At 40.1% G+C, this 27,312-nt stretch overlaps 2 protein-coding genes across 2 annotated transcripts; one reads left to right on the top strand and one right to left on the bottom strand.

Annotated features, from left to right (window-relative positions):
* Positions 1-2,180: 2,180 nt before the first annotated feature.
* LOC120731798 (neuronal vesicle trafficking-associated protein 1-like) lies at positions 2,181-7,001 on the top strand. The gene is made up of 5 exons (XM_040029048.1): positions 2,181-2,385; positions 2,695-2,848; positions 3,112-3,228; positions 4,694-4,804; positions 6,528-7,001. The coding sequence occupies exons 2-5, from the start codon at positions 2,720-2,722 to the stop codon at positions 6,726-6,728; spliced, it is 558 nt and encodes a 185-aa protein (XP_039884982.1). The 5' UTR covers positions 2,181-2,385; positions 2,695-2,719; the 3' UTR covers positions 6,729-7,001.
* A 744-nt stretch (positions 7,002-7,745) lies between these two features.
* Positions 7,746-24,448, bottom strand: stx18 (syntaxin 18). Its single transcript, XM_040029047.1, has 11 exons — positions 24,230-24,448; positions 14,405-14,472; positions 13,151-13,266; positions 12,927-13,004; positions 12,739-12,805; positions 12,558-12,649; positions 10,833-10,927; positions 10,461-10,519; positions 10,104-10,173; positions 9,927-10,007; positions 7,746-8,844 (listed from the first exon to the last, which is right to left on the bottom strand). The coding sequence occupies exons 1-11, from the start codon at positions 24,380-24,382 to the stop codon at positions 8,749-8,751; spliced, it is 975 nt and encodes a 324-aa protein (XP_039884981.1). The 5' UTR covers positions 24,383-24,448; the 3' UTR covers positions 7,746-8,748.
* Positions 24,449-27,312: the final 2,864 nt, after the last annotated feature.

The raw sequence follows: 27,312 nt of genomic DNA, 5'->3' as shown, positions 1-27,312 counted from the left end.
CTATTGGTAGCATCAGATGGCACCTGCAGCCCATTCAGGTTGCACCGGAAGTCCAGCTTCTCCAGGATAGGACATACTATCCTGCCATACCAAACTGTCAGAGTCCATAAGGTTTCCATGAGGGCCTGACGTGGATCTCTGCTCACAGACCAGCAATATGTAGCTTGAGTGGGATTCACCAGAATCCTCTTTACAAATGAGAGCATGTTCACAAAAAGCACATGTAATTTGACAGTGGGTCATGGATGCTTCAGAGAGTCATATCCATGGAGAGTCACACAGACCTTTGTATATTTCAGTCCTCACAACTGTTATGCAGGGGGATGTGGAATAAGGAAAATATTTTACTGTTACTCATACTCATCATATTACCATTGCATTAATTAACTTTGCATTAAGTCATTACCATTGCATTAATCAAATTAATCATCATTTCATTAAAACATTTAGTGAAACTGTTGGCATTACATTAACATTTTTATTACAAGTGCAGCTATGACCATTTTATACACATTGCATTTTGTGCTTATTAAAGGGTTGGAGCTCAGTCAGTTAATTGGAGGTTGTAAGCCTCGTTCGGCGCGATATCCGGACGATCTATTGTGCAAGTGACTTGGAGCTATAGAAGGTTAAAACTGCATACACCCCTACAAAACACATATAATACATATAATCTAGAAACAGGCTTGAGTGAAGGCCTGAATGTATTCAGCTTCTTGTTACATTTGAGTTTGCTTAGTAACAGGTGACAGAAGATGGGCCAAAGAGGAGGACAAGTCCCTGGGGATCTTCAGGGCCATATTTGGATGAAGATGCTAGAGAGGGGGAACTTCGGTGTCTGCGTTTATCTCTTAAAATGATCATTGTCTGTAAAAGATGCAAATTATGTTTTTAAGATACAAATTACGTTCTTGTAAAACGCGAGAAGGGGCGTTAACCAACCCTGACATTATAAAAGAAATCTGAAGTGTATTTTTGGGCGGAGATCTAGATCTGATGTTTTGCAGTGTACATCTTCCCACGCGTGTGTTCAATAAACTCATCTGTTTGATTGCATCCTTCTGGGCCTCTGGTATTTTGTTTTGGTTCTCAACATCGGGACAGGGGCAAGAGGGGTGGCATGATGATACAATACATAGCTTTAAGTTGTTTTTGTGGACATTTTGTTGACTTTATTTATACACAGGGGATTTTCACATAGTTCACTGAAGAGGTATGCGCCACCCTGCCTAGACCTCTTGGCCCTCCTTCGCACCTCCATGTAAAATTTTCTAAATCTGCCACTGACTCCCACAGCATACCAGAACCAGATCAAACCCAGCACAGTTTAAGGGTTTTTTTTTTTTTTTTTACCCATAAGGAAGCAAAACCTCACTGAGCCCCTGAAACTGTGGTGATCACCTGGAAGAACCAGCAGAGTGCCATATAGCTTGCAGTGTGTGTGTGTGTGTGTGTGTGTGTGTGTGTGTGTGTGTGTGTGTGTGTGTGTGTGTGTGTGTGTGTGTGTGTGTGTGTGTTTCAAATCTCAAAAACAGATGAGCTCATTGTCATCCTGTCCTTAAACCCATTACTCACGCGGTAGCCAGGCAACAAGCTACTGGATACAATAAAGAAACATGCTAGCTTCAGTCCAGGATTTTTATAGGGTGGCGCCATAATAAGGATCTAGAATAAACCAAGTCTAATAAAAAATATTATGACCAAGGTTCGTGTAATTGTGGATCGCGTGTTGCTTGTTAATAGACACAGGGTGTATCTATAAGGTGTCTTTTTCTCATTGATCCACACGTTTCGGTGTGTAAGCTTCATGTTGAGAACCTTTGATATTAAAATCCAAACAACTAATCACCAATAAATGAATAATAAAAAGGATGAAGTAGCATCTAAGTTTGTTCCTCCCTTTCAAATATCTTATGTACATATACTACCACTACAGCAAACTTAAATGTGGATGCCCATAAACAAGCGCTCTTTTCTTTCACCTGGATCGCCTTATGATTGGGCAAAGTGACATTTCATCCTAACTGTAAATCTTACTGTAGTTGGAGAGCAGAGGGTTTACAGCCGCTGGTCGGAGTGGGTTCCTGCGTGTGTGTGTGTGTGTGTGTGTGTGTGTGTGTGTGTGTGTGTGTGTGTGTGTGTGTGTGTGTGTGTGTATGGATGGATGTAATGAGGACGTTACATCACTTGCAGTGCAGCCAGACACCAGCAGCAGCATCCAGCTCGGAGGTAACGCGGCGCACAAACCCAGCTGGCCATATTGTGCACCAGCTCCCCGCAAATCGGCTGCGTCACACCTCAAGAAGGCACAAAGCAGTACTGCAGGAATAAAACCACTACACTGCGAGAGGCTCACGGATCAACCCCCCTGTATCGCTTGAGCTGGTAAGTGCTTGGATGCATTAACGCGTATTTCTGTGTATATTTTCCCCATTCACGGTGATGCATCAGCCCGAGCTTTGCTTGTCCTCTCCTGCGCTTTTGTGCTCAACGGGTTTTCTCGTGGCCCACAAAACGCCCCACATTGTGCACATTACACTGATTGGATTGCATTGTTGTGAGAGAAGCAAAAACATAATGCACAATTCCTGGAATATTTATGCAATCTTGTGGGGCAGAGGACGATGGATAATGCTTTTCCTTTAGGTTTAATGAGTGCTTGTTTTTTTTGTTTTTGCTTTTTGACCCCCTCAGGTTGGCGTTTTTCCGTGCAGGGAAAATGGTTAAACTGGGCAATAATTTCAGCGAGAAAACCAACGGGAAGGTGGTTTCTGAAGACGGGTTTGACACCATCCCTCTTATAACACCATTAGATGCCAGTCAGCTGCAGTTCCCTCCACCGGATAAGGTATGCTTTTTGATTTACCAAAATGTCCATTGACATTTGTGATTCAAACCGAGGGAACCAGCGCGTTTAGTGGTATTGCCATCAGTCCAATTAGGGGACGGGGGACGGGTAACCAGTCTTACACATCTCTCCAGTATTACACATCACTTCAGTCATATTGCTTATAACTGTATCACTTGCATTACAAATAAACATGCCGATTTTACCAGTCATGTTTTTTTTTCTTCTTCTCATGAAGCGGCTGTGTTTTATTTTCCTGCCAGGTGGTGGTGAAGACAAAGGCAGATTATGATGGTGAGAGCAAAAAGGGAAAGCTACGATCTCCCAAAATCGCAGAGTTCTCAATAAGCATCATTGAAGGCGTTTCTGAGCGACTCAAAGTAAGAATAACGGAGCTGCTACAATCTGTGTTTCATGCATCATCCATTTCCCAGTATACTCCCACACATGCACATCCCTGAGAGCAGACATGTGTCTGCCTGCTGCTCAGGACATTTTTCATCCCCCCTCCAATCATAATATTTCCTCCCCAGCACAGCTCATACCTTTTGGCTCCTTCATTCAGCCCTCTTTCGCCTCCCTGTCCTCCCTTGTTGCCTGTAATCTTGGCCGGCTATACAGAGAGACATAATGCTCACTGATTCACTTAACCCCGCCCTGAGACTCTCATTAATTCAGCTGCTGCCATGGTGATGGCCTCCAAATGGCAGCATCTCTCCCACCTTTTAATGCTCCTTTGATTAGAAGATAGATTTTTCTGTGCACACCTATAGAATGATTGAAACGCGTGTTTTGCTTTTAAAAGAAACGAATGCGTAAAAGATGCCCTTTCTCCCTATAAATCCATCTCCGCATGTCCTGTGCCCACACTGAGCGATCGTGCCTCTACATTCATAATCAACAGATGAAAAAATATCTCTGAGCAGTGCCAGGCTCTCTTTGTAGGGCTTTAATTCTCAAACATAAAGCCACCGAGGCACATCACTGCCTGAGAGAACACAGCCTACATCCTCACGTCGGTGCTTTGAAATCTTGCAGGCGGGCCTTTCATCACAGAGAGTCTCTGTAATAAGCTCCTGTTGCTCTGCTTTGTGCACGCTGCACTGTGTGCTCTGCTGTGTAACTGTCCAATTCAAGCAAACAGATAAAAAGCAAATACTGTCATTCATATCGACGCACAGTGTTAAGAAACTTATCAAATCTGAGCCAAATACAGTGGGCCAAAAAAACTAAAAACAAAAAAGCAAAAAAGAGTTGTTGGATGTGTGGCACATTGTTCATAATGTGTGAAGTCTTGTTTCTCTGCTGCAACTGTGAAATTTCACAGATACAGAACCATTTCACTGACATTGCTTTAAAATAGAAATTTTCCCTCCCTCCAAATAACTTAGCATATTCATTATTTCTGCTGCATAAAGCACACCTGGGGGGGGGGGGTTACATCTTGGGTAATAATGACGCGCTCACTCCCACTGCCCAGTAGCTCCAGTAGGTGTTACATAACTCCCCTGAGAGGTGGGAGCTGAACTGTACAGGTGGCCGCACAAACTGTGTTCTTGTCGAGTTAATTTATTCAGATTATTCTGTAGACCTGACTGGATGTTACTGTCCCCGTTTTACTTTATGACCTTCCACATAATTGTCTACACCTTTTTTTTTCTTTTGCTTCAATATGGCAACCTTTTACTCTCGCTCAACCTTTAATATCAAAGAAGCTATTACAGGTTGCTCCAGTCTGCCCACTCGCTTCCTTTCATCAAGATGTAGGGAGTCTATTTATGGTGTCCTTTAACGGAGCTGTCTCGTAGGTCTTCTGCTGACGATGGCACTGTGCGTCTCCTTTAGGTGACCTTGCTGGTGATCTGTGCTCTGGCTTTCCTGATGTGCGTAGTGTTCCTCGTGGTCTACAAGGTCTACCAGTATGAACAGCCTTGTCCTGACAGCTTTGTTTACACGGTAAGAAAAACATTTCACCGTGTTGCTGTGTTCTTTTCTCTTTTTGTTTTGTTTTTACCTTTACCTGGATAAACCTTTGCCCTTCATGCAGTAAAGCATTTTTGTTGCATTATTTTAAATGTCTAATTTAAATGAGGATTTAACTGATCATGAGTGCTGACACTACATTCACTGATATAATTTAAGCTGACATAAATAGAGAATGTATTTTTATTATGGATTTAATAAAAAATAACTCTTATCTGAACTTCCTTATTTGCCCAATAAATCTGTTTGTGTGAAAATATGTAATTTTTGAGAGGTCAAACAGTACATTTTTCATATTACAGACAAAATGTTCAGTCAATAAGCAATAAAACACATTACATAGCTTTGCTGAAACAGCCATGATGGTCAGCAATTCGCAATAGTTTAACATGGCTACTTTTAATAAAAAAATTCGTTATTAATTTTGTTGACTGGTTTCCAGTTGTGTTCCTGTTCCAGGAGCAGTTTAGATTAGTCCTTACCTAAGGCTTTTATCGTCCCATACTGCTGGTCTGCAAAAATGACATATTCTCACAATAAAAGCTGTGGGTCTGAGGTTATTGATTATTATCTCACCACAAAGCCTTAATCCCTCTACCTACAGTGCTGGGAAAAAGTCTTGAGTCACCCTTTATTTCTTTAGATTTTGCCTCCAATACTTTTGCTTCCAGCACTTTTGCACCAACAAGGTGATTCCCATAGAGCTATTACCCAAACACCTGGCACATCGTGACATGGTGTCCTTAAGAAATCGGGGAAAAAATCCAGCAAAAACCTGACACAGGACTAGAGAGATGAATCTGGCCCCTCAGGTGACCTTTCTACTGTCCAGTAAAGCCTAATCAGAAATGGTCTCAGTAGAAGTGTTGCTGTCAAGAAGCCCTTTACAGGGAAGGTGAACAGGTAGAGGTATGCCAGATTATACAAGAACTAGTCTGAAAGTCTAATTTGAAACTTGTGGTTGAAATTGCTCAATGTACAGAGGCCAGGAGAGAGGTACCACAGTGAGTTTCTGTAGCCATCTGTAAAATAAGGTTGGAGGTTCATGGTTCATGGCTGTATTCCTCCAGTGATGTTGGCCATCTTGCCAAAGTTCCATCACATTTTGATCAACAATGCAATACCATCTGGAAAAAGAGTGTCAATGGCTTAACTTTCTAGGGTGACATTGATCCCAAACAAGCTAATGCAGTAAAAGCATACCTGGGTATAGGAACAGAGGGAAACAATATCAGTCATGGATTGGCCTTCAAAGAGCCCAGAGCTCAACATTACTGAAGCACTGTGGGGGTCATCTTGTCAGGGAACAAAAGAAAAGTCTGGAGAACTATTCTTGAAGACTACTTAAATAAATGACAAGAAAGCTTGACTAAGAGACTGTTTTGAAGAATAAAGGCGGTCATACCAAATATTTTGACTTTCAAGCTAATTACAACTGTATACATTCCCCCCTTATATACATGCATGTTTGCACATGTTAGAATAAATCACTGCAGCAATTTTCCAAAGCAAAATTTAAGACACAAATTGTACCTCCAGACTTTTGCACAGCACTGTATAATTGTTTAAATGATAAGATTTAACTTGCGTTGTTTTCTGTGCTCTTTTGCTCCAATCTATATTCTGTTGTCGTCACCTATTGTGTGCACTGAATGAGTTAACTCCCTGTATGTTTAATTCTCTCTTTCTGGAGCAGCAAGGTCGCTGCATGCCAGCTGGGCTGTATGGCAACTACCCCCCTCAGGGCCCTGGGGGCCGTGGACGTCTCTTCACACTCATTAACCACTACAACATAGCCAAGCAGACCATCACTCGGTCAGTATCACCATGGGTGACCATCATGTCTGAGGAGAAGGTCACCCAGCAGGAGACGGAGACTGCCCAGAAACTGGCTTAACCAACCTGGGATCAGGTGGTGGCTTCGCCTGCTGCAGAAAAATAAATAATATGGTTGTGCCATTCAAGCAAACCTCCCAGTCCTGTGGCTTTAATGGTTAAAAATCCACTTCTCTTGGCTGAGGTGCTATGCTGCCTTGTTGATGCAGTTTGGTCAGCTGATGCTTACAGTAGGAGGAATTTCTGCAAGTGAGGCTAACAGCTGGGTGGATTTACAGGTTTGTTTGAATAGCATACACTGTTATTTATTAACACTTTGAGTGGCAAACGTGTAGAAAAAAAGCCACAGAAACAAACACCGACACACACATTCACTGTCTTTGTACATACACATATGTAACAGAGCTCACTTTAGTACTCAGATTGTGAAACGACTGTGAACCATCTCGTGTCTGCGTCGCTTGTTTTATGCACGCACGACTCTTAATAACAATCAGTTTGCTTTGAATCTCTTTGTATTCCAATACATCAAGTACTGATATGAGCATGTTGGAAATCTCAAGGTTGGGCGAGTGGTAAATTTCTCATGAAGTGACAGGATATTTGCCACTGAGGCCATCTGTATGAAAATGTCTTAGTGTTATGGTATTGTGAACAAAGGCTTGACTTGGAGGAAATGTACCAGCAGAAAACATATTTTAAATTGTGCTGTACTGCTCTCTGCATATAGTGCTTTAAAAAAAACTGAGTGTTTGATCAAGTTTCTCTTTCTTTTTTTCCCCTCAAACAGACATGAATGATTGTTTCCATTCATTTGGATTCTGTGAACACAATGTGCTTTGATTTTCTGGCTACACAACACTTATTTAAGGATTACTTTACAGAGCATAACTTTTAAGCTACTGTACTGAATGTTTTTTGCATCGCTAGTGAAGACACTGTATTGCGCAATGCTTCGCATTGATTAATGTCGCCATATATGGCTATAAGCAGCCACCACAGATACTAGAATTAGGCTGATGTAGTGGAACAATCTGACAGTAGTTGCTTGTCCTGTTGTTTCCTTTCTGTATTTGTCATTTAACTTAACTTGCCACAAATTATGTACCTTTTTCAAACAATGTAATGATTGCCATTGAAGTGCATTTGCTACATAAAAAAAAATGTCAAATGAAAAACTCAAATAAAGTGCCCACATTTCACACCGACGTCTATGTGCAATCCATTTATGCAAAAGAAGATTTTTATTCATTACTTTGAGAGCAAGTCATGTCAGAGCTGCTGAAAACTCCCTCGGCACAGAAAATAAACACAGTTAAAAGTTCCAGTTGCTCTTGAGCTGACATCAAAGGAAAAAAAATGTTCAAAGCACTTTAATGCTGTCACTGGAATCTGGGTTAATCATTATAAAGTTTATTATTATAAACAGATTAACAGAAACATCAGAAGTCAACAGCTACTTTCTCCTTAGCTGACACAAACCAAGGCAGGCAGCGGCTTCAGCTGCCTTTGATGTTATCTGCAAACCCACATAGAGATGAATTATAAAAATTGTTTTACATCATGAAATATCATCATGAATTAATGAGAGAAGGTACACATTAAATTTGCTATAAATTAGTTGAGAATCATTTGCTTTTACTTGAGTGTATCTGATGTGCCAGTACAGTTTATTCGGCTCCAATCTGCAAACCATTTTGAGCATTTAGAGTAATTTATTTTACATAAAGAACAAATCTTTTTGAATACATGGGACTGTGTTGTCAAGATGCAAATACGCTCTAGTGCATAAAACAGTTTCGGAAGAGATTCACAGGGATCGAAATCCAGTCAAACCATTGTTACTCATGGCTGAGAAAGGCAAGATGTTAAAATACAAGTGCATTTTTATATTAAAGCTACCCTAGATAGAATCAGGGAAGAATTAAGTGCCATTTAAACTTGAGGACATAATCTCACGTTCAGTCTCGCTGTTGCCATCACTTCACTTCTCAGTTAGTTGTACAATCACTTCTGAGATTGGCATTGTGTATCAGCTTCAGGCAGTTTCTTGTTGTCCAGAGTCCATTTGGGCAGTCGTGTTAACTGTCATACCAGTCCAGGAAGAGAAGAGAAAAAGAGCACATAACGAGGAAAAAGAGGATCCATACCCTAAATCCAGCGTTGTTTTTGATAGCCTTAAAAAGAAGTAAACACAATGACATTTTACTGAGTGGAAATATAAGTCACATATATACTCACCGGTACACCTGTTCAACTGGTTGTCAATATAAATACCGAATTAGCCAATCACCTTGCAGCAGCTCAATGCATTTAGACATGCAGAAGACCTGCTGAAGTTCAAGCTGAGAATCAGAATGGGGGAAAAAAGTGATTTAAGTGACTTTGAACGTGGCACGGTTGTTGATATCACTGTCCAGTGAATGGCAGTTCTCTAGGCCAAAATGCCTTGTTCATGCCAGAGGTCCAAAGAGAATGGCCAGACTGCTGTGAGCCAAAAAGAAGGCAATAACAACACAAATGACCACTTGTTACAACCAAGGTATGCAAAAGAGCATCTCTGAACATATGTTCTTGAAGCAGATGCACTACAGCAGCATAACATCACACCACGTGCCACTCTTGTCAGATAAGAACAGGAAACCGATGCTACAACTCACCAACATTGGAGAACAGTAAATTGGTTAAATTTGGCCTGGTCTGAAAATGATTGATGTCTGCTCCAACATGAAAGCATGGATTCACCCTGCCTTGTATCAACACTTCAAGGCAGTTCAGTGCTGGAGGTGTAATATTGTGCAAGAATTTCTTGGCACACTTTGAGTCCCTTAGTGCCAACTGAGCATTATTTAAATGCCAAACCTGAATATGGTTACCAACAAGCTCATCCACAGTGCACAGAGTACCTATTTTCTGATGGCTGCTTCCAAATCATCTCAAACTGGTTTCTCAAATATGAAAACAGGATCTGGTGACCTCCACAGTCACCAACAGAGCACTTTTAGGATGTGAAACAGGAGCATCACATCATGGATGTGGAGCTGATAAATGTGCCGCATGTGTGTGACGCTATCATGTGAACATGAAACAAAATCTTAGAGGTGTTTTTTAGCACCTTGTTGAATCTGTTGAAATTAAAGCAGTTCTGAGGGTAAAAGGGGGTCTAACACCCAGGTGTATCTAATAAAGTGACCGGAGAATGTACAGCCAATATATGTGATGCAGAGGTGTGTTTTTCCCCCAGTGCAGTAAAAGGTACCTCTCGTATATCCTCATTGCCTTCTTTGACGTTCTCTGTAGCACCAACAACGAGCTGATGAATGTTGTCTATTTCTGCTTCCTGTCATGGAGAATAAGATGGACAATAAGTCTGTGTACAACAATGCACCGTGCACTTAACAGACTGCCTGTGTGAAATCGAAGGAACCCAGCTTACTTGTTGCAGGACTTTCTCAGCAAAGATTTCTTGAAGTCGTGAGATCTCTACCACCTTCCCTTCGATTTGCCTGGTGGGTACAAACACTGGCATGAAGCATCCAATGAAAATAATGTGGCTAGCATATATAAGCCCTTCCAGATGATCTTAGGGGAACATTTAGTGTTTAGTGATTTTTATCACAAGTGTTTCAGATCCATGTCATTTAGTTTTATTCGCCACCAGAGGACTAATCTGCAAACACTCAAATCTTTGGGTAATTTTAATCCTGTCTTGATCAACATCCAACATTTCAGCCATGCTGTTTAAAACAGACTTATCAAAAACAGAAGGGAACATACACAGATGGAGACTCACCTCACTTCATCCACCAGGCTGTTCATCTCACTGATCAATCTCTGGTTTTCCTGCTCAAACTAGACATAAACACAGTACTGAATAAATATGTATAATGCAGATGTCAAATGCTAATTTAGTGTAAATATATTTCCACTTTTATTTGCCTTATCAGGCAATCCCTGTAAGCTGCTTTTGTGATGACAAATAACAATCCAAATTAGTCTGACATTTGCTGCTCTAAATCTTTAACCCTTCAAACCTCTGGCAAAAATCAACAACGAGTTGTCCCTGTGCACCGACACGCTGTCAAAGTACAACATTAACGTTTGAAACATGCAGATCTATTCATTCATTATTCTGTATACATAAATATTTTCTAAGGTGTCACACCATCTGAATTTCCTCTGGGGAGAGCTCATCTTCCACTCGGCTCTCCTCCCACAGGTTTACAGGGTTGTCCTGGACCTCTGATGATGCAGTCTTCTCTAAAGGGCGAAAGACAAAAGACTTTTAAAGACAACTTTAGACATGTTACAATAAGAAACCTCTCTGAAAATATAACCTTGAGCAGTTATTATGATGGAGTTTTTTAAATGGAATATCTTCAGTTAGTTTATTATTTAGTCCATACTCCTTTATTGCCTTTGGTAAGCTATTCCAACATTCAGTAACTTATTTTTTAGAGTGAGTGTGTTGTGAGTCCAGATGAGCTTTGAAATTGGTTCAACTGCCTGCAGGAAGCAGTCTCTTAAAGCAGTTTTCACGTTCAAATACAAATCAAGTTGACAAGATTATAATAATAAATGTCCTTTTTGACTACTGTAATTATAACTAGGGATAGGTACCGGTATCCGATGCCATTATGGCACCGGTTCTGACATTAACAGTAGTAACCAGACCGAAATACAGCGCACATTTCGGTGCTTTTTTTTTTTCCCCTGAGATGTCATACACTTTGGATTCTAGCCAATCATTTTACCTTTGCAAGGATAGTAGGCGGGCCCAGGTAAGTACGTTCTTTTCGAGCTACAGATTAAAAATGCCCAAGGCGAAGCCGTCAAAAGTCTGTCTGTACTTCACAGCAAAAGATGGAAACTCAGCAGCCTGCAACAAGTGCTTTAAGCTGATACTGTGATACTGTCAAAGGAGGTAACACCTCAAATCTGACGACCAACCTGGCGACGCATAGCGTTTTTTTAAAAGCCGAGAAATCCACAGAGTTAGCAACATCCCCCAAAAACCCAAAGATTAGAGTCCTGGCCCCCAGCCCTGCCAGTGTAGCAGAAATGATGACGGATGATGACGGCAGCAGCAGCCGTTCTTCTCTGCGTGAGTAGCTTAATGTTGTCCGTGTGTAATTTATGTTGAGTAGGCTAACCACGTTATTACATTAATGCATGTAAGGTGAACTAGCAAACACCGTCGTAGTTACATGGAGCTGTCTTCTTGTTTGATGGCAGATACTCCCTACACCCTGGCCAAAAAGGCTAAAATGACCAAAGAAAAAGTGGAAAACAGCTAAACATGAGAGGTTTTTGGACAAAGTTTGTGTTTTTTTCCATTGTTTAAGCACTGCTTCCAGCCAAGAGTGATACCATATATGCCCCATAGCTGCAGAAAAGGCTAACATTGTTATCTTTTTACAAAAAAAAACAACTGAACATGAGAGGTTTTTGGACAAAGTGTGTGTTCTCCATTCTTTAAGCACCAGTTCGAACACCGTTTAAGCACCGGCACAGTTTCGAAAGTACTGGTTTGACACCGGTATCGGATAAAACCTAAACGATACCCACCCCTACTTATAACATTTAATACATTTAACTGATCCAAATAGTGCTACATATTGCTTCCTGTCTGCCAATGTTGGCTATGGATGATGATATGAATAATACTCATACTTAACTCAATCTTAACTGAGATCACAAAGAATCATCATCATCATCATCATGTGCAATGACACTGTGATAAGACACCATGACATTATATATATATTATATATGTTTAAAAAAAAAGCTGAAATATATAAGATCACAAAAAAAGTAGAAGAAGAAAGCATAATTTGGAGTCAGGTAAGTTCTAATAAAATGCAGCAGGGCTTGTTGCATGTTGACTTACCAGAACTTCCCTCCTTAACGATGTCCTCCTCTGTGGGCTCCACTTCCACTTTTTTCTCCACTGGACCGTGATGCTCTGATACCAGTCTTGATCTGTGACCACAGAACACAATATTACGTGAATCACAAGCAGTTTAAAAATGATGAGTGACAACAGGTCAGTGAGGAATGCAAATACTCACAGCCTCTTCTTGTCCACCATTCTCTTGACTCTAATTGCTCTCTGCTCAGAGTACAGCTTGCATACACCTTAAAACCAAAGATGCAAGGTATGACCAAATTGTGTCAGATGCATTATGAAACAATTATGAAGTATTAAAACAGGTAACAGAGGACTCACTAGAAGTTCAGTAATTAGCTACAAACTCACCTTTTAGGTATGTTTCAATGAGGTCTAGCACCGCTCCCCTGTGCTCCTTTATCTGAGCTGACATCACCTGTTTTTCAGCTGAGATGACAACAATAATACATTTACAGTCAAGACTTCCTGACTTGGAAAGCATGCAGTATGAACAAGACCATATCAGCATTTCCAGATATGTTATGTTTAAATTTCCATTTAAGTTGATTTATTGCACAGAATAAAAGACACGCCTTCATTGCGTAGCTGCTTGATGGCTTCAGAGCAGGTTCTCATAAAGATCTGAGCATCCTGGTCGATCTGGTCACGGTCATTGTCTGTCATGCGGGAAAGGTCTGATGAAATGAGACTGTAAAACACACACCAGAGCAATGAGAGTGAGCTTGAAGACTTTTACAAACAACATATTTAGTTTTACACCGACAGACATGCCGTAATGTGAATAGTTTCAAGTTGAGAAAGCACTTGTCCAAATACTCCTTCCCTCATTTCCACGCGCAGCTTTAAACAGTGTACTCCAAATTTGTCCTAAGTGAGCATCATGTTAAACATCCCATCATGCAATGCATACTTTGCGGGGAGAAACCTAAGGAAGCAAGGCAGTAAACAAGCTAAAGTCTGTATTTTGCTTTAGCTAAGTGTTTTAAACTTTAAAAAGTAAACATGACAATCCACATTTGAGTCTTTTCTCTTTATATTATTAGTTTGTGGGTGGCTGTCCAGGAAACAGAGATGTCACTTGACAACAAATAATTGATAATAATTACAAGATTTGAAGCTGAACAAGCCATCCATTGAAGGACTTTAGTTTCATTACCATTACATCATGTTATAAAATAACATGATGTAATTTTATAACATCAGTGTAAATAAATCAGTTATCAACTATAGGTCACAATTACTCTGAGGTCTAAGAGGTTAACAGGAAATCTGGAAGATAGTAACAGCTATGGGAAAAGCTGAATGTATACAAGACCTGCAAACATATCAGTGGACAGTCCCATCACTAAATACTACCACACTCAACCCACTGACATGTCTAATGCTTAGTTGATGTTTTGATCACGCACGCACACGCACACACACACACACACACACACACACACACACACACACACACACACACACACACACACACACACACACACACACACACACACGGACCTTGGAGAGAGGAAGGCCTGGATTAGTCCCTGGGTGTGATTTGCTCTACACTTGGTTGCAGCTCAATTATTCCAGACAATTAGACTGGAGTCTGCCTCTACAGACCACCCGACTCGCTGCTGACCTTGTGCCAGCAGGCAGCCCCTGTAGCGCGCGCACAGACACTCACACACGCTGAAAATAACCCTGACTCCTGACCTTCTCTGAATTTTGTCAGAATTAAAGCGTTTGTGCCCTCATCAGCTTTCCCTGCAGCCTTGAAGGGTTTTGCCGTTGCTGTTGTTGATTGTGGTGGATTACTGTGACTGTTTGGAGAAGCTTACCTTCCGGCGCTCACATAATCTTTTCTGTGCTGTAGCAGAAAGTCTTTGAGCTTGGTGATGTTCGTGATCTGCCAAGATAAAGTGAGAAGTAGCATTACTCGACCCCATCACCGTCATGTCAACAAGTCTTTAAATACGCAGTTGCACCTTCAAATATGTTAATTTTGGTCAACATTGTTTTTTTTTCCTTTTCTTTTTTTTTCAGACATGTATGAGGAAACTATTTTCTCCCAGCTACATTCCAACAGAGCCAGAGCAAATGCACAATTTTACATTTATTGGAAGTGACAGGAAACCAGTGTCCTTCTATCTCTGTGAATTCTCAATATTTACTTATGACAATTCATCAACTCCAGGACATACAAAAATCAAACCAGCAATTTGCCCGTCAAACAGCTCTCATAAATAAAACCAAGGGCTTACAGAGCATACAGAGCACTGACAGAGCCATTTCCAATAAGCTTTAAATTTATGATCTGTTGCTATTTATCACAGAGAGAAAGTCCAGGAGTGTGTGTGTGTGCAAAGGGAAACCAGAGGAAACTTGGTTCAATCCAATATTTGCTCGTGTAATTCAGTCAAATATTAAAAAAGACCAAATTGCTTCCCTGTCCACAGACTTCTGCTGGCAGGCTACAAGAGGGTGTGAAAGCACACACAGCAGGCTCTGTTGGATCCACAAGAAGACAGAACTGAGACAGGCGCAGGACTGAAAAATGACACAATGAGTTTGACTGTGACAGCGAGCACAGAGCGTGGGGGATTATTTTGATAGCATAACGACGCTGTCTTCAGCCTTCACTTTTTCACCCTAACAGCCTCAATTATCAAATTGCTTTGGCTGTAAAGAGTAACCTGGCACCAGTCGTCTAATAATGTCTCTAAACATTCATTCCTAGCGTCACAGTGACTTAAAGCGGTGTTTTATTTGAGCTGACGTTTGAAAAATGACTCGTTTGTCAGGGCATAAAGAAGGTGTTGTGATAAACAGAGCCGAGCAATTTGTTAGAAACCTAGAAGTCCTTCTCTGGTTTAGAGGGTGACGTACGACACTGCTGTGGGGGGCATGCTAACGCAGGCAAGGACAAGGCAGGCTGACCCCCGCTAATAATACAATTATTTGTGAGGTCAGGAGTTAATTGATGTTCAGTGCAGTTGAGCTTGGAGGGTTCAGGGAGAACAGAATCGTACTTATAGTTTAAAGTCATTCAGATCAGCATTAGTTACTAGTTTAGAGCCTATTCAAAACATGCCTGTTTGAAATTGGCTCTAGTAAATCTCTAGTTTTACTGTTGCAGCATTCTCAATCAATCACTGACCAACCATAATTATGACTGTACACACTTAAAGTCTAGAAAATATCGCATGGGAGCAGACGGCAATAATGTTTGGGTGAGCATCATCGTGTCATGTGACATTTTATGATGCAACTCATTAAGTATTATATCTGTAATCAAACTTTAATGTTACATCATAAATGTATATTATTTTAATATATTCTTCATTTGACATGATTATAATGTCTAAATATGACATCTAAAAAATGTTTTATATTATTACAACCACTCTTGTTCGGTAAATTTAACAGTATCTTGACTACCAAACAAAAGACCTATGATTAAAACACAGGGGTTTGTCAGTTATCACAATAATAACAGACCTTTTTTCAGATGCCTGATCAGAATAATATTGAAGCACAACTTCAAAAGGACTCCTGTGACACTGTTATATTAATCTGCATATGTAACAGTCGGCGCTTCCCTTAACTGACAAATCAGTGCTTTCACTTGACTTAAAATCCTTAACACATTCTGAATTCACCTCATCTCTGGAGTTAACACAGTTAATATGACCACTGTTAAAACAAATACAAAAAATACAATATAAAATGGCCCACGACAATGTTAAGACGATGCATGGAGAGGAAAGAGTTGGTAAAAATCCCTTTTTAGGCAACTACTACAAACAGAATACACTCAGTACCTTGACAGTTGTAGTATATAATGCTTAAGTGAGGACAGGATGATGTCTTGTTAATAGCTGCACTGGCATAATAAGCCATGTGCAATGCACCACACTGTTGACTGTGTTTCTGAAACATTCCCACACTGTAGAGGTTCATGAGCAATCCTTCCAGCTTGCTGTTTGGAGGGTATTAATTGGACACAGCCATCTTTGCAACACAGTCTTATTGCAACCATTTAGATGAATTATATTAATGACATGAAGTAGTACGTAGAGTCACGGACTGCTCTTTGAAGTTAATCAAACACATGCAAAGAATCCTTCAATAATTAAAATCTAGCATGTCAGTGAATAAGACTGGTTATTATTTTAACCTTTATAAGTTTTTTATAGCTTTAAACTGCAAACAAGCTTGGAAACAACATCTTACAGCAAAAATTGGACTGTTTGGTTTTTGTTTTTTTAATTAAAAGTTGCTTTGTGTTGTTGCTGTAACATTTCAGCTCGTTCGTTGTGGTTTAGAGTCTTTTGGTATGATTTTGTGAGGAACAAATAAAGTGAAATGTTATGTCTAAGTTCCTAAATGAAACACAGAGATATTTATGTAATCTAGACTTGAAATTAGAAAATATAAACTCCTCCACACCAAGAACGATTTGTCTTGTCTTTACTATAAACTGTTTCCTGCTTGCAATTAACACTCGGTTTCAGCTTTGTACAAAGTTTATCTGACTACAAACCTCTACTCGTGGTACTACACCTTTTTCACCAGCAGGCAGTGCTAAGCCCAAAGCACTGGAACACAGTGGAAGGTCTGTGTGTGTGTGTCTGTTGTGTGTTGTGGGGGTGCTGGGGAGTGTCAAAGACTGCTGCTCTGGGGGTTGAGCTGCCTCCTGTGTGTATACATTGGAGCTTGGATTCCCAGCACAACCTCAAGGGTTTGCAGGGGGTCAGAGGGATCAATTGCTCTTGTAACGTAAGACCTTAAAGAGCAAGTAATTCCTGAACAATGAGGAAGGGGGTGGCCTTGTGCATGCGGCTCACCACATATGTGTATGCATAGGTACGCGTGAGCGTGTGTGTGAGTGTAACGTGTAGCTGCCGCAGGTGTGTGTGAGGCAGAGCTCGCAGGGAAGGCAAGAGGAGACAGTCTGCCGGGCTATATCTAATCTCGTCATCATCAAAGACCCCCACTTTACCTCCTCACTTTCTCCTTCCCCTTGGTTCCCTCCAGCTCTGACTGAGCCCAAACAAACCATCAGGGGGGATTATTATGAGGAAGAAAAGAGAAAAGGCTTAGCTAGCAGATTTTCTAAAGAGCCTGGATAGCTCTTTGTTTTGTTTAATCCAGGTAACTGACAGAATTTGATGATGACTGCCCTGCTTTGGTTCAAGTCCCTGTGTGTCCTGACTGTGGGCTATCCATACTGACGCCACGTTATGTTGTGTTTAGGAATGTGGCCCTGATGCAGAGAGGATGCTTCAGAGGAGAACGCTGAGCCACATGTTGACTCTATTATCATGTTTATGTCTGACTCTCTAATGGGCTGAGTTTTGTCTTCTCATGTCTATTCACAGTTAGGAAGCTTTAGCCAGCTCTATAAACAAACAAGGAGTAATCAAAGAAAGCTTTTAAGAATATTTACCAACTGGGTTCTCGACCCTTTTAATATGTGCTAAAGTTGTATTAATCTGTCACGAGTTTAACCGGCCAATTCACTTCGATACAAAGATGTGGAAAGCAGCGCTTGCATGCAGTCTCGGTGCTTCTTCATCTACCGTCACACAGGTCAGATCAAGGATGGATTTGAAAAGTGACGGAGAGTCTGAATCATATATTAGAGATTTTCAAATACTGAGGAATATCAGCCAATGTATAGTCTGCGGTAAAGAGTACAAAGCTGAAATGACCACATTACTGCTATTGTATTTTACAACTGTGTCACATTTCTCCCCTTCAAGACAGATGGAAAGCATTCAGCAATCATCTCTGTTCAATCACAACTTGTAACGGTCCTGCTGCTGGAGCTTAGTGAGACGGACTGAGTCAGTGGCAAAACTATTGAGGAAGGTTTACAGCCCGCCTAAACCGATTTCAAGCATGCATTCAAAGCCATCATATCTTAATAATCAATTTCATATGAAACAGATGTGAAGGGCGGGGCTGTAATGTTTCACTAAAACACAAATGGACAACACGAGACAAAAAATTAATTAATAAACAAAAGGCAAAGCTGGCAGCTGAAGAGAAGGTGACGTTAAGCATGTGAGATAAACAGAACTGTTTTTAAAAAAGGACACCACATAATATAATAGATACATACAGTATCTACCATTAGATTCAAAATATTGTTGTGTAAGTATTTGTATTTACTGATATTCCTTAGAGAGCATACTTAATCACGTTTTGTGATTATTTCAGCATATTTTTGAATTGTAAGACCATCTCTCTTTTGTTTACTTAAGTCCGGTCAAGTTGCCTTGGTTGGACTGACGCAAACCTGTGTCTGTTTTTCAGAACTGCCAAAATATTATCACAGCGAACTGGAATTATCGTTTGCAAGTCCACGTGTTTGTTTCAGCCCAGGAGGAAATCTTATATTACACTTTATTAATGTTCAATATTCATATACAATATAGTGCAAACAGTGCTGCACACAGTGGGTCATAGAAGAGTAAGAAACGTACTGTCCACATTGGCATCCCCTGGTGAAACAAGTAAATAAAAGAAAGCTCACCCCTGCTTAGGACAGCAGGATACACAGGCTGAAATCCTGACAACAAAAGGAAATAAATCAGCAAAATCACTAGCTCTATAACCTAGATGTACTTAATGTGCATCTCCTGCCAACCTGGTATCAGTTGTCATGGTCATTATAATAAATACGTTTTTTCCCCTGCATACAGTAGCACTGAAAACACCTAAAAAGTACCAGAAATGTAATTTCAGAGTAAGTGACACTGCAACTTTCCTTCAGTGTATTATACATCACTGAATTGATATAATTCACTTCCAAAAAAGAACCAAAAACAAAACCACTTGAGTTAAACTTTAGTTTCAAAAACACGAGCAAGAAAAAGACATAATCTATAAAGACAGAAAACACTTCAGTGATTTAATAAAGCAAAATAATTTGAGGAGTGCATGGAAAATCCAGACGTTTGATTGGAGTCCGATTCTCACAGTACTGGAAAACTCAAACCTACTTGAGTCTTTACCTCTAAGACAGTAAACAAACTCGTCTTTTGACCTTTGCTTTAAAAACAAAACTGAAACAGTATCATCTGCTTTAGTTTTATTTTGTGCATTCAGTATCAATTTGAAATGACAACAAATAATGAATACCCCATGACTTATTTCCACATTTTATCCTGTAACAAAAGGCCCAATTGTATTCTTTATAGTTGTCATTTGCTTAAACAGATAAGTACACATCTGTTGGAGTTTCATGGCTCAGATTTTAGTGTTAAGAGTGGTGAATGCAGTCTGCTGTCATTAGTATTGGGAAATCGCAACATTTGCCTAATGATAATGCCGTAAGACAGTATTTAAAGTATCCACAGCTGCTGCTTGTTCATCTCCAACAATCGTGTCTACAGAAAAGCAATGACTGCCTCATGACTTAGAGCTTGTCATGCATCTGTAAAACTGCTTTTAACCACTTTTTGCTCGTTAGTTTCATTTTCATGAGTCCTTCCAAAACCTTTTGTTGCGTGCAGTAAAACAAAGATCACGATCCTGCTCAGGGCTGACAGCAGATGCCTCAAAATTCAATTTGCCTGGCTTTCATGGGAAAACAGTGCAGAGATTAGGCCAACTGGTAAAAGAGACCATTTAGCAGCACTGTTCATCTGAGCGTGATCCCTGCAAATCGCTCAGCATAGACTTGGCTTAGGTAGCTGTATGAGACCGCGTTTTACCTTTTGTGTTGTACTTTGGTAACGTGATGAGCAGAAGCATAATATAAAATTACTGACTGCAAACTTGCAAAATGTGGCTAAATAAGGCGCTACCATTGCTTTAGTACATATTATGTACAATATCATATCTTATCTTATCTTATCAATTCTTTTATTTTTCACTGATCTGGCTTTTGGGCTTTTTAACATCCCTATGATAAATGTTTTACCTTTCTTTGACTTTGACTGCCAATTACTTTTACTTCTACAAAGACTGTTTGGGGGGGGGGGGGGGGGGGGCATACTTGTGCACCACATTCCCTAAACAACTCATAAATGTCATGTAACATCTGCTGCTGTGGCTGTACACCATCTGTATGTGATCCGTTAAGCACAAGAAGAAATGTGCAAATTCATTCCAGTTTCATCTCAAGCAAAACACCCACAGGCTCTTAAACACATCTCTAACGATTATTTCAACTTTGATCTGCGACTCTGACCTTTGCAAGTTCACTGATCCTCTTTAACGTCCCGGTGTGATACAAGGTGATAATTTTAACTTCACTTTCACAACGGTTTAGCTTGATTTAGTTTATAACATCTCAAACATAAAATGAAATTTCAATTGTTTAAAAAAAAAAAAAAGAAAACACACTCGAGTTGGAAACTTAACCATCGTCGAAAAAATTCAGACTAAATGTTACGAAAATACTAGAGCATACCATTTCACTGTAAAGTTTTCACAGCGAAGAGCCCCTCTAACAACACAACATCATTTTAAGAGCTGGCCCACTTTTCAGTGTTTCAAAGAAAACAGTGTGAGAAGGAGCCAATTTTGGAATACCAATACTGAAGGTAGAGTGGGGAGCCAAGCGCTATTTTCTACACCCAATTTGACAATTTTAGAGTGACCTTCCCCATTTAAACTCGAGAAGGGTAGCATGCTGCGGAGAGCGACGAGGTGAGCGGTGAAACGGAGATCACAGCGCCCAAAACCAACCCCTATGAGGTAAAAGGGGTTACCAAACCCCACCCTGCAAACACTGGCCCTCTTATTAGTCAATCAAACCCTTCTTGAATCGACTTGAAAGTAGCTACATTTCCTTTCTCATTGTGTTGACTTTTGAGTGGAAAAAGAAAAAAGTCTCAGAGGTCCACTGTGTATTTGTCAACTTTGATGTTTTCTTTCTATTTTTGTGAAGCTTCAATGGGAATTTAGGAGGGAGAGTTAGCGGGAGAGTTATGCATGTCTTGAAGGGCACCCACATCTGTTGTGCATTAGGTGCCGGCCGTCAACATTGTTACTGGGGACCTAATTTAATATTTTCTCTGTTTTGATCTTCCACCTTTAATCACTGGCTCTTGGGAGGATCAGCTTTCCCCAGAAATTGTTTGAGAGCCGAAAGAAAATGTTATTGCAGCATGTTTATGGAATCATACATGGGAAGAGGCGACCTGCATAAAAATTACTGCCTTTGTGATGCCGAATAGAGACAGAAAAGGATAGCTGAGCCGGGGAGACGTGGGTGAAAACCGCGACATAACTGTAAGCAGTCAGGACATTCCAAGCTCACATTTTCAATTTCGGCAAAAACGGCTTCACTGAGATGGTTGGAGATGATATCTGCAATGCGAAGGAGACAGCAGTAGGGGGGGAGGAGAGCAGGGTGCAGCCACCACAGGATAGGTTTGGGTTTCTCTTGAATAAGCAGCAGTGCCTTTATTAAACCACCATTTCTAATATCAATGTAACAGAACATAACAAAAACCTGGTTGTGCAGAGCTGCAGCAAATGGGCTCATGTTTGCCTCGGGCTGATGGCTGAAGACATCGGGTACAACTTAAAGCCCTGACTCCCCTTGGGATACGTAAAGTGGTTCTTCAAGGTACCTTTGAAGAGGTTTGTTTTTGAGATATTCATGTCAGGCCAAAGAGTAGCAGTAGACGTACAAGCAACATGTACACTGCTAGATCTTGTACCGTCAACCATAGAGGATGGGTCTGTATTTCAGCGGAAAAAGATAATTTAAGATGTTTTTCATGACATTTCCTGAATCAACACAATGTCTCATAAAATGAGATCCAAAACTGTTTTCCCCAATATATTTAGTCTTATGTGAAATTCTACAAATAAATTTATATTATTACAGTATTAGAGGAGATGAAGTCTAAATTCCATTACTGACAGTGTATTAAAAAGCTAGAATTTTTCAGTGAGACCAAGGTCATTTTCCTGGGTATTACCAGAAAACTAAGAAAGGAAGAAAAGAAAACATACTTCTTCAGTTGTGTAGCTGTTCATATTTATATGGTTTCTGAAAAAATAACCATATCAACTGCTGATCCAAGCGTGTAAAATTTTTTCTGAATATCAGTTGCAGGCCTCATGTTGTGGAAAATACATATATATATATTTTATGTGACACTTTTGTCCTTGAGTGATTGTTTTCCTGAGAATTTGGTCAGATATGAGAATATAGACTGGGAGACTGCACACCAGCAGCTATGAAACAACATTTCTGACTTATTTCTCTCCCTATGATGCCCACACCTATCAATCTGTGCCAAGAATGTTTTATATGAAGTGGCGTATGCACTTATAATATGCACTTATAATAACGGCATACTCCAACAAATACAGTTATTATAATAATAACCAGGAATTGTAAAACACAGTTGAGCACACATGTAGCAAGCCTGGACATCCCCAGATAACTTTAATGAGTGAATATTGTATCTGTAAAAGTTGTAGATTACCAAAGTATATACAGGAAAGGGCATAAAAGCATTTCATTAACATCGATGGGATATTCTTCTTCTTCTTTCAGCTGCCTTCACAAAATGCCATAGCAGATAATTTGCCTCTATTTCACCCTATCCCTAGCACCCTCCTTTATCACAAAAACCCTCTGCATGTGCTCCTTCACTACATCCATGAGTCTCCTCTTAGGTGTTCCTCTCTTCCTCCTGCCTGGCACCTCCACGTTCAGCATCCTTTGCCTAGTGTATTTTCTCTTCCGACTGTGCATATACCCAAGCCATCTCATCCTTGCCTATTTAACTTTGCCTCCACACTGCCCAACCCGAGATGCCCCTCTGATGCGTTTGTTTCTAATTTCGTCCATCCTGGTGACTCCCAGTGAAGATCTTAACATCTTCAGTTCGGCCTCCGGTCGTTTTTGTCAGTGCCACCACCTCCAAGCCATACATCGTAGTAGGTCTAGTCTTGCAAACTTTCCCTTTCCCTCTTGGTGCTATCCTTCTCTCACAAATCACCCCTGACATTGCCTCAACCTTCTTCACCCTGTCTGCAAACTCTTTTTCACACCTCTTATGCATTATTCGTTGCTTTGGATGGTTGACCCCAGATATCTAAACTACTCAAACTTCAGTACCTCTGCTCCTTGCAGCTTCACTGTTACACCTGTGTCCCTCTCATTCACACAAATGTATTCTGTCTTGCTTCTACTGACTTTCATCTTCTCTCAAAGCATACCTGCACATCTCCAGGCTCTATTTCACCTGCTCCCTACCCTCAGTACAGATCCTCAAAGCCTTCAACAAACGATTAACTGGCCACTTATCGTATTAGTCAAAAGAGCCATAATCACAACCTTTATATTTTAAATCTCAACATATCATAATATTATGTATTCCATGACACATCTTGAATATAATTTGCATATATTCAATATAAATTTTAAAAAATCTAATCCAATTTAAGTTCATGCTGCATTTAGCAAAGTTATAGTCTGCAAATGTTGACAGGCCCTGCTAACCACGAATAGCGCCAACACACCAAAGGAAACAGAAGTGGTAAGCATCGTATATGCTCTGTATTTCACTGGCTGCTGTTGCTCCTACAAAGTAGTAGTAAGTTTAGAAGCTGCCATTGAACGAAAAGCACTTTGGCCACTGTGCTAGCAAAGTTAGCTAACGCTAGCCTGGATGAACACTCACCACTTCTTTCGCCCTCGGTGAGAAGCCACTCTTCGGTCTGCTTCTCTTGAAAATTTCATCTTTGGTCGAGTCGAAGCCAATCCCTATGGCCTTGTTCCTGGTTTTGACCGTCTTAACGCTGGCTTTGAAAAGTAACGTGATATCAACAGCCATGTCTGAGCAGCTGCAGCCGACTGCTCACCGCTGTAAACAAACTGACACGTCACCCGATGCGGACGTCATCTTCGTGGGACGCGCTGGATTTCTCCTATAATACGGGTACGAAAGCGTTACGTTTCACCTTAAAGATTTCATCAGTATTTATTTATTATAACTAATATCCACATCATAATAATTGAATTCTGATACAGTCCGATCGTATATTTAAAGACTGGTCGCTTAGAATCAACTTTTGTAGGGAAAATCTTAAAATATCTTTAATTTAAAAAAAAAAAATCTATTAATATTTCAACTGAAACCTTGAGTCTGAAAGCATTAACTTGAAGCCTTTACCTGTATGTGCCAAATTTCAGCTTTGTTTTAGGCATGTTTTAGGGAGCACAGACATAACAGATAATTCATCACAGATAATCAATCTGTGTGTATCTCTTAGATAATTGCCTCTAAAGGCTCTTGAAGTGATGTCCAGCAGAATGCAGCAGAAGAGAAACACAGTCAGAGGAAAATACATCTCTGGAGTATCCATAGAAGACAAGAGACAAGTCTGGGAAACGACAGTCCAAACCATAAATGCTGCCATCCCACAGGTCAATTGTACAGTTTGAGACTGCAACAAAAATGGGAAAATCCGACTGCAAATACAAAGGAGGAGATCAAACGACAGAAATACACAGAGGTAAAGGTGAGGAAAATCAAGGAGTTGAAGCAAAATGTATAGGATAGTGAAAAACAAGGAAAAAGCATTTAAACATAGAGAGACAAAATAGGGAGTATGCATCATTAATTATTTAATAAACTCGTTATATTTATCAATAAATAATGCAAGCAATGATTCTTTGTTAACAGATAAAAGCCTGTCCATTGAGCAGTTCATTACAGAGACCCGAACAGTTATTTCTGTAATGAACCTCTGAGACGTGCTGCAACAAGAGAGAGACGACTCTTTAGCCCCACAGCTGATGGAAACTCTTAGTTTATCAAATTAGAACGAGTTTTGGGGATTATTTACTAAAAGTTTTCTGAAAGATTGCCCATTCATTTCAAATTTAAAATAACATTTATCGGATAAATTAATGGATAAAAGTTTTTATTTGAGCTGTGTTTGAGATGAAAATATTCCCACAATAGATGAAGGATTCCCAAACAAGAAGCAGCTGACACAGCGACAGCTCCCCACATATACGAATCTCTGCAGCATAACCAAAGATGGCATTTAGTAATGTAGCTAAATCACTGGCAGTGCAGTTGAGTACGCCACATGCTACTGACATTACCGACTCTAGTGAACATCTGGATAACATTTTACTTCTCTATCACCAGCCTACTGCACAATCAACAAATTAAACTATACAGTTTATCGTTTTAAATGTGTAGTGTTTTCTGTGAAACGATAAGAAATATTTAGTCTGAAGGAAGACACTAGTTTTGTTCCACCTCACTAAGGAGGTGAAAGGTACCTCCTGACCTGGTGGACTAGGTGAGCTATAAGAATATTTATATGCCAGTGCATTTTCAAAATGCGCACATTCAACTTATTTCCGAGTTTTCTGCCACCTATGAATGCAACCCATGTTCCTAACAATGGGCTGATTTATGCTGTGTGGGATGTGTTGGATGGTTTTCAATGTCTTTGTGGAGACTTGTGCTCAGAGACTGTGCAATATCTGAGCTGTGCAGTGCAGTTTTTCTACACTCCCTCTACCTGGTAGCAATGTGATGAATAAGGAAATGTTTTGATGTTTACATCACAGTGAATACTGACAGGTGATGGCTGTGTGTTGGCGCTAATCAAAACTATTATTCATGCCAGAACTTCTGTCTGTTGTTCTAATGATTATATTTTGGTATTGTGTTGTAACTGCCACAATAATGAGTGATTGTCAATACAGTCTGTGTCCAAAACAAACGAACAAATAAAAAAACAGCTGATGCAGTGTGTTTATATTAAAGTACATCGGTGTAATTACTGGAGGCTAAGATACATAATAGCTTTGCTTTTCCTCCTGATTACGCAATTTGTCGTGTAAAAAGAAAATCAATGTGTTAACTCAGAGCGCTTGTTATCACTAAAAATCTCCTGAAAGAGACGGTATTTACTTTAAATTTTCCATTCAAGACTGCATTTAAGCTTGTGTTATTTCGGTTTTTGGCATGGACATGAAGTTTTAGATTTTAAAGATAATCCATGTTGCAATTACTGATCGATAGTAGTTATAGTAAAAGAATGGGGGGTGGATCTAAATTACCTGTACATATGAACGTGAATGATTGTCTGTCTCTCCCGGTTAGCCCCGTGACAGACTGGTGACCTCTCCAGCCAGACTGTACTCTGCCTCACACCCTATGACAGCTGGGGTAGGTTCCAGCCCGTCTGTGGACTTGAATTGGATAAGCGGAAGAAATTGGATGGATGGATGTAGTACTTGGGAGCAGTATAGTAAAAACAGCAATACAGTGCTTTTTGGTGAAGGGGCATAGTGGTTAGCACTGTCACATTACAGCAAGAAGAGCCTGGGTTTGAATCCACTAGCTGGCTGGAGACTTTCTGTGTGGAGTTTGTATGTTCTCCCTACAGATAAACAGAAGAAGATGGATGATTAAATAGCCATATAAAGAAAATTTTATGTAATATTTAAATATTTTTGCAGGGAATGAGTTATTCCATATAAATACTGAATTTCAGCTATTTTCACATTCGGCTTTTCTTTGTAGGAGGCAAAATTTGTCTTTTTCTTCTTCTGTTAGAAATGTAGTTTATTTGCTGAGTCACCTAATTCACTCTTAAGTGCAAATTTGGAGACTGTCAAGATCTGACATATACCAATATACATATTCATAAAACTCCAGCTTAATCTTGCCAGTATAAGTAAAGCTAGAATAATGTCCTGTCTAGACAAATGTAGCAATTTGTGTGTACTATTTCT

The sequence above is a fragment of the Simochromis diagramma genome, unplaced genomic scaffold (genome assembly GCF_900408965.1).
Source record: "Simochromis diagramma unplaced genomic scaffold, fSimDia1.1 OVJJ01000483.1, whole genome shotgun sequence".
Lineage (NCBI taxonomy): Eukaryota > Metazoa > Chordata > Actinopteri > Cichliformes > Cichlidae > Simochromis > Simochromis diagramma.
The sequence above is the reverse complement of the archived record's forward strand: the minus strand, read 5'-3'. Positions and strand labels throughout refer to the sequence as shown.

Excerpts from the sequence above, each read along its gene's own strand:
- LOC120731798 (XM_040029048.1), top strand. The coding sequence starts at position 2,720 with ATGGTTAAACTGGGCAATAATTTCAGCGAGAAAACCAACGGGAAGGTG. Across the intron at positions 2,849-3,111 it reads AGTTCCCTCCACCGGATAAG|GTGGTGGTGAAGACAAAGGC; the intron begins GTATGCTTTTTG and ends TTTTCCTGCCAG. Across the intron at positions 4,805-6,527 it reads CTGACAGCTTTGTTTACACG|CAAGGTCGCTGCATGCCAGC; the intron begins GTAAGAAAAACA and ends TTTCTGGAGCAG.
- stx18 (XM_040029047.1), bottom strand. The coding sequence starts at position 24,382 with ATGGCTGTTGATATCACGTTACTTTTCAAAGCCAGCGTTAAGACGGTC. Across the intron at positions 12,806-12,926 it reads CATTGAAACATACCTAAAAG|GTGTATGCAAGCTGTACTCT; the intron begins GTGAGTTTGTAG and ends TTTGGTTTTAAG. Across the intron at positions 10,008-10,103 it reads CTGAGAAAGTCCTGCAACAA|GAAGCAGAAATAGACAACAT; the intron begins GTAAGCTGGGTT and ends TCTCCATGACAG.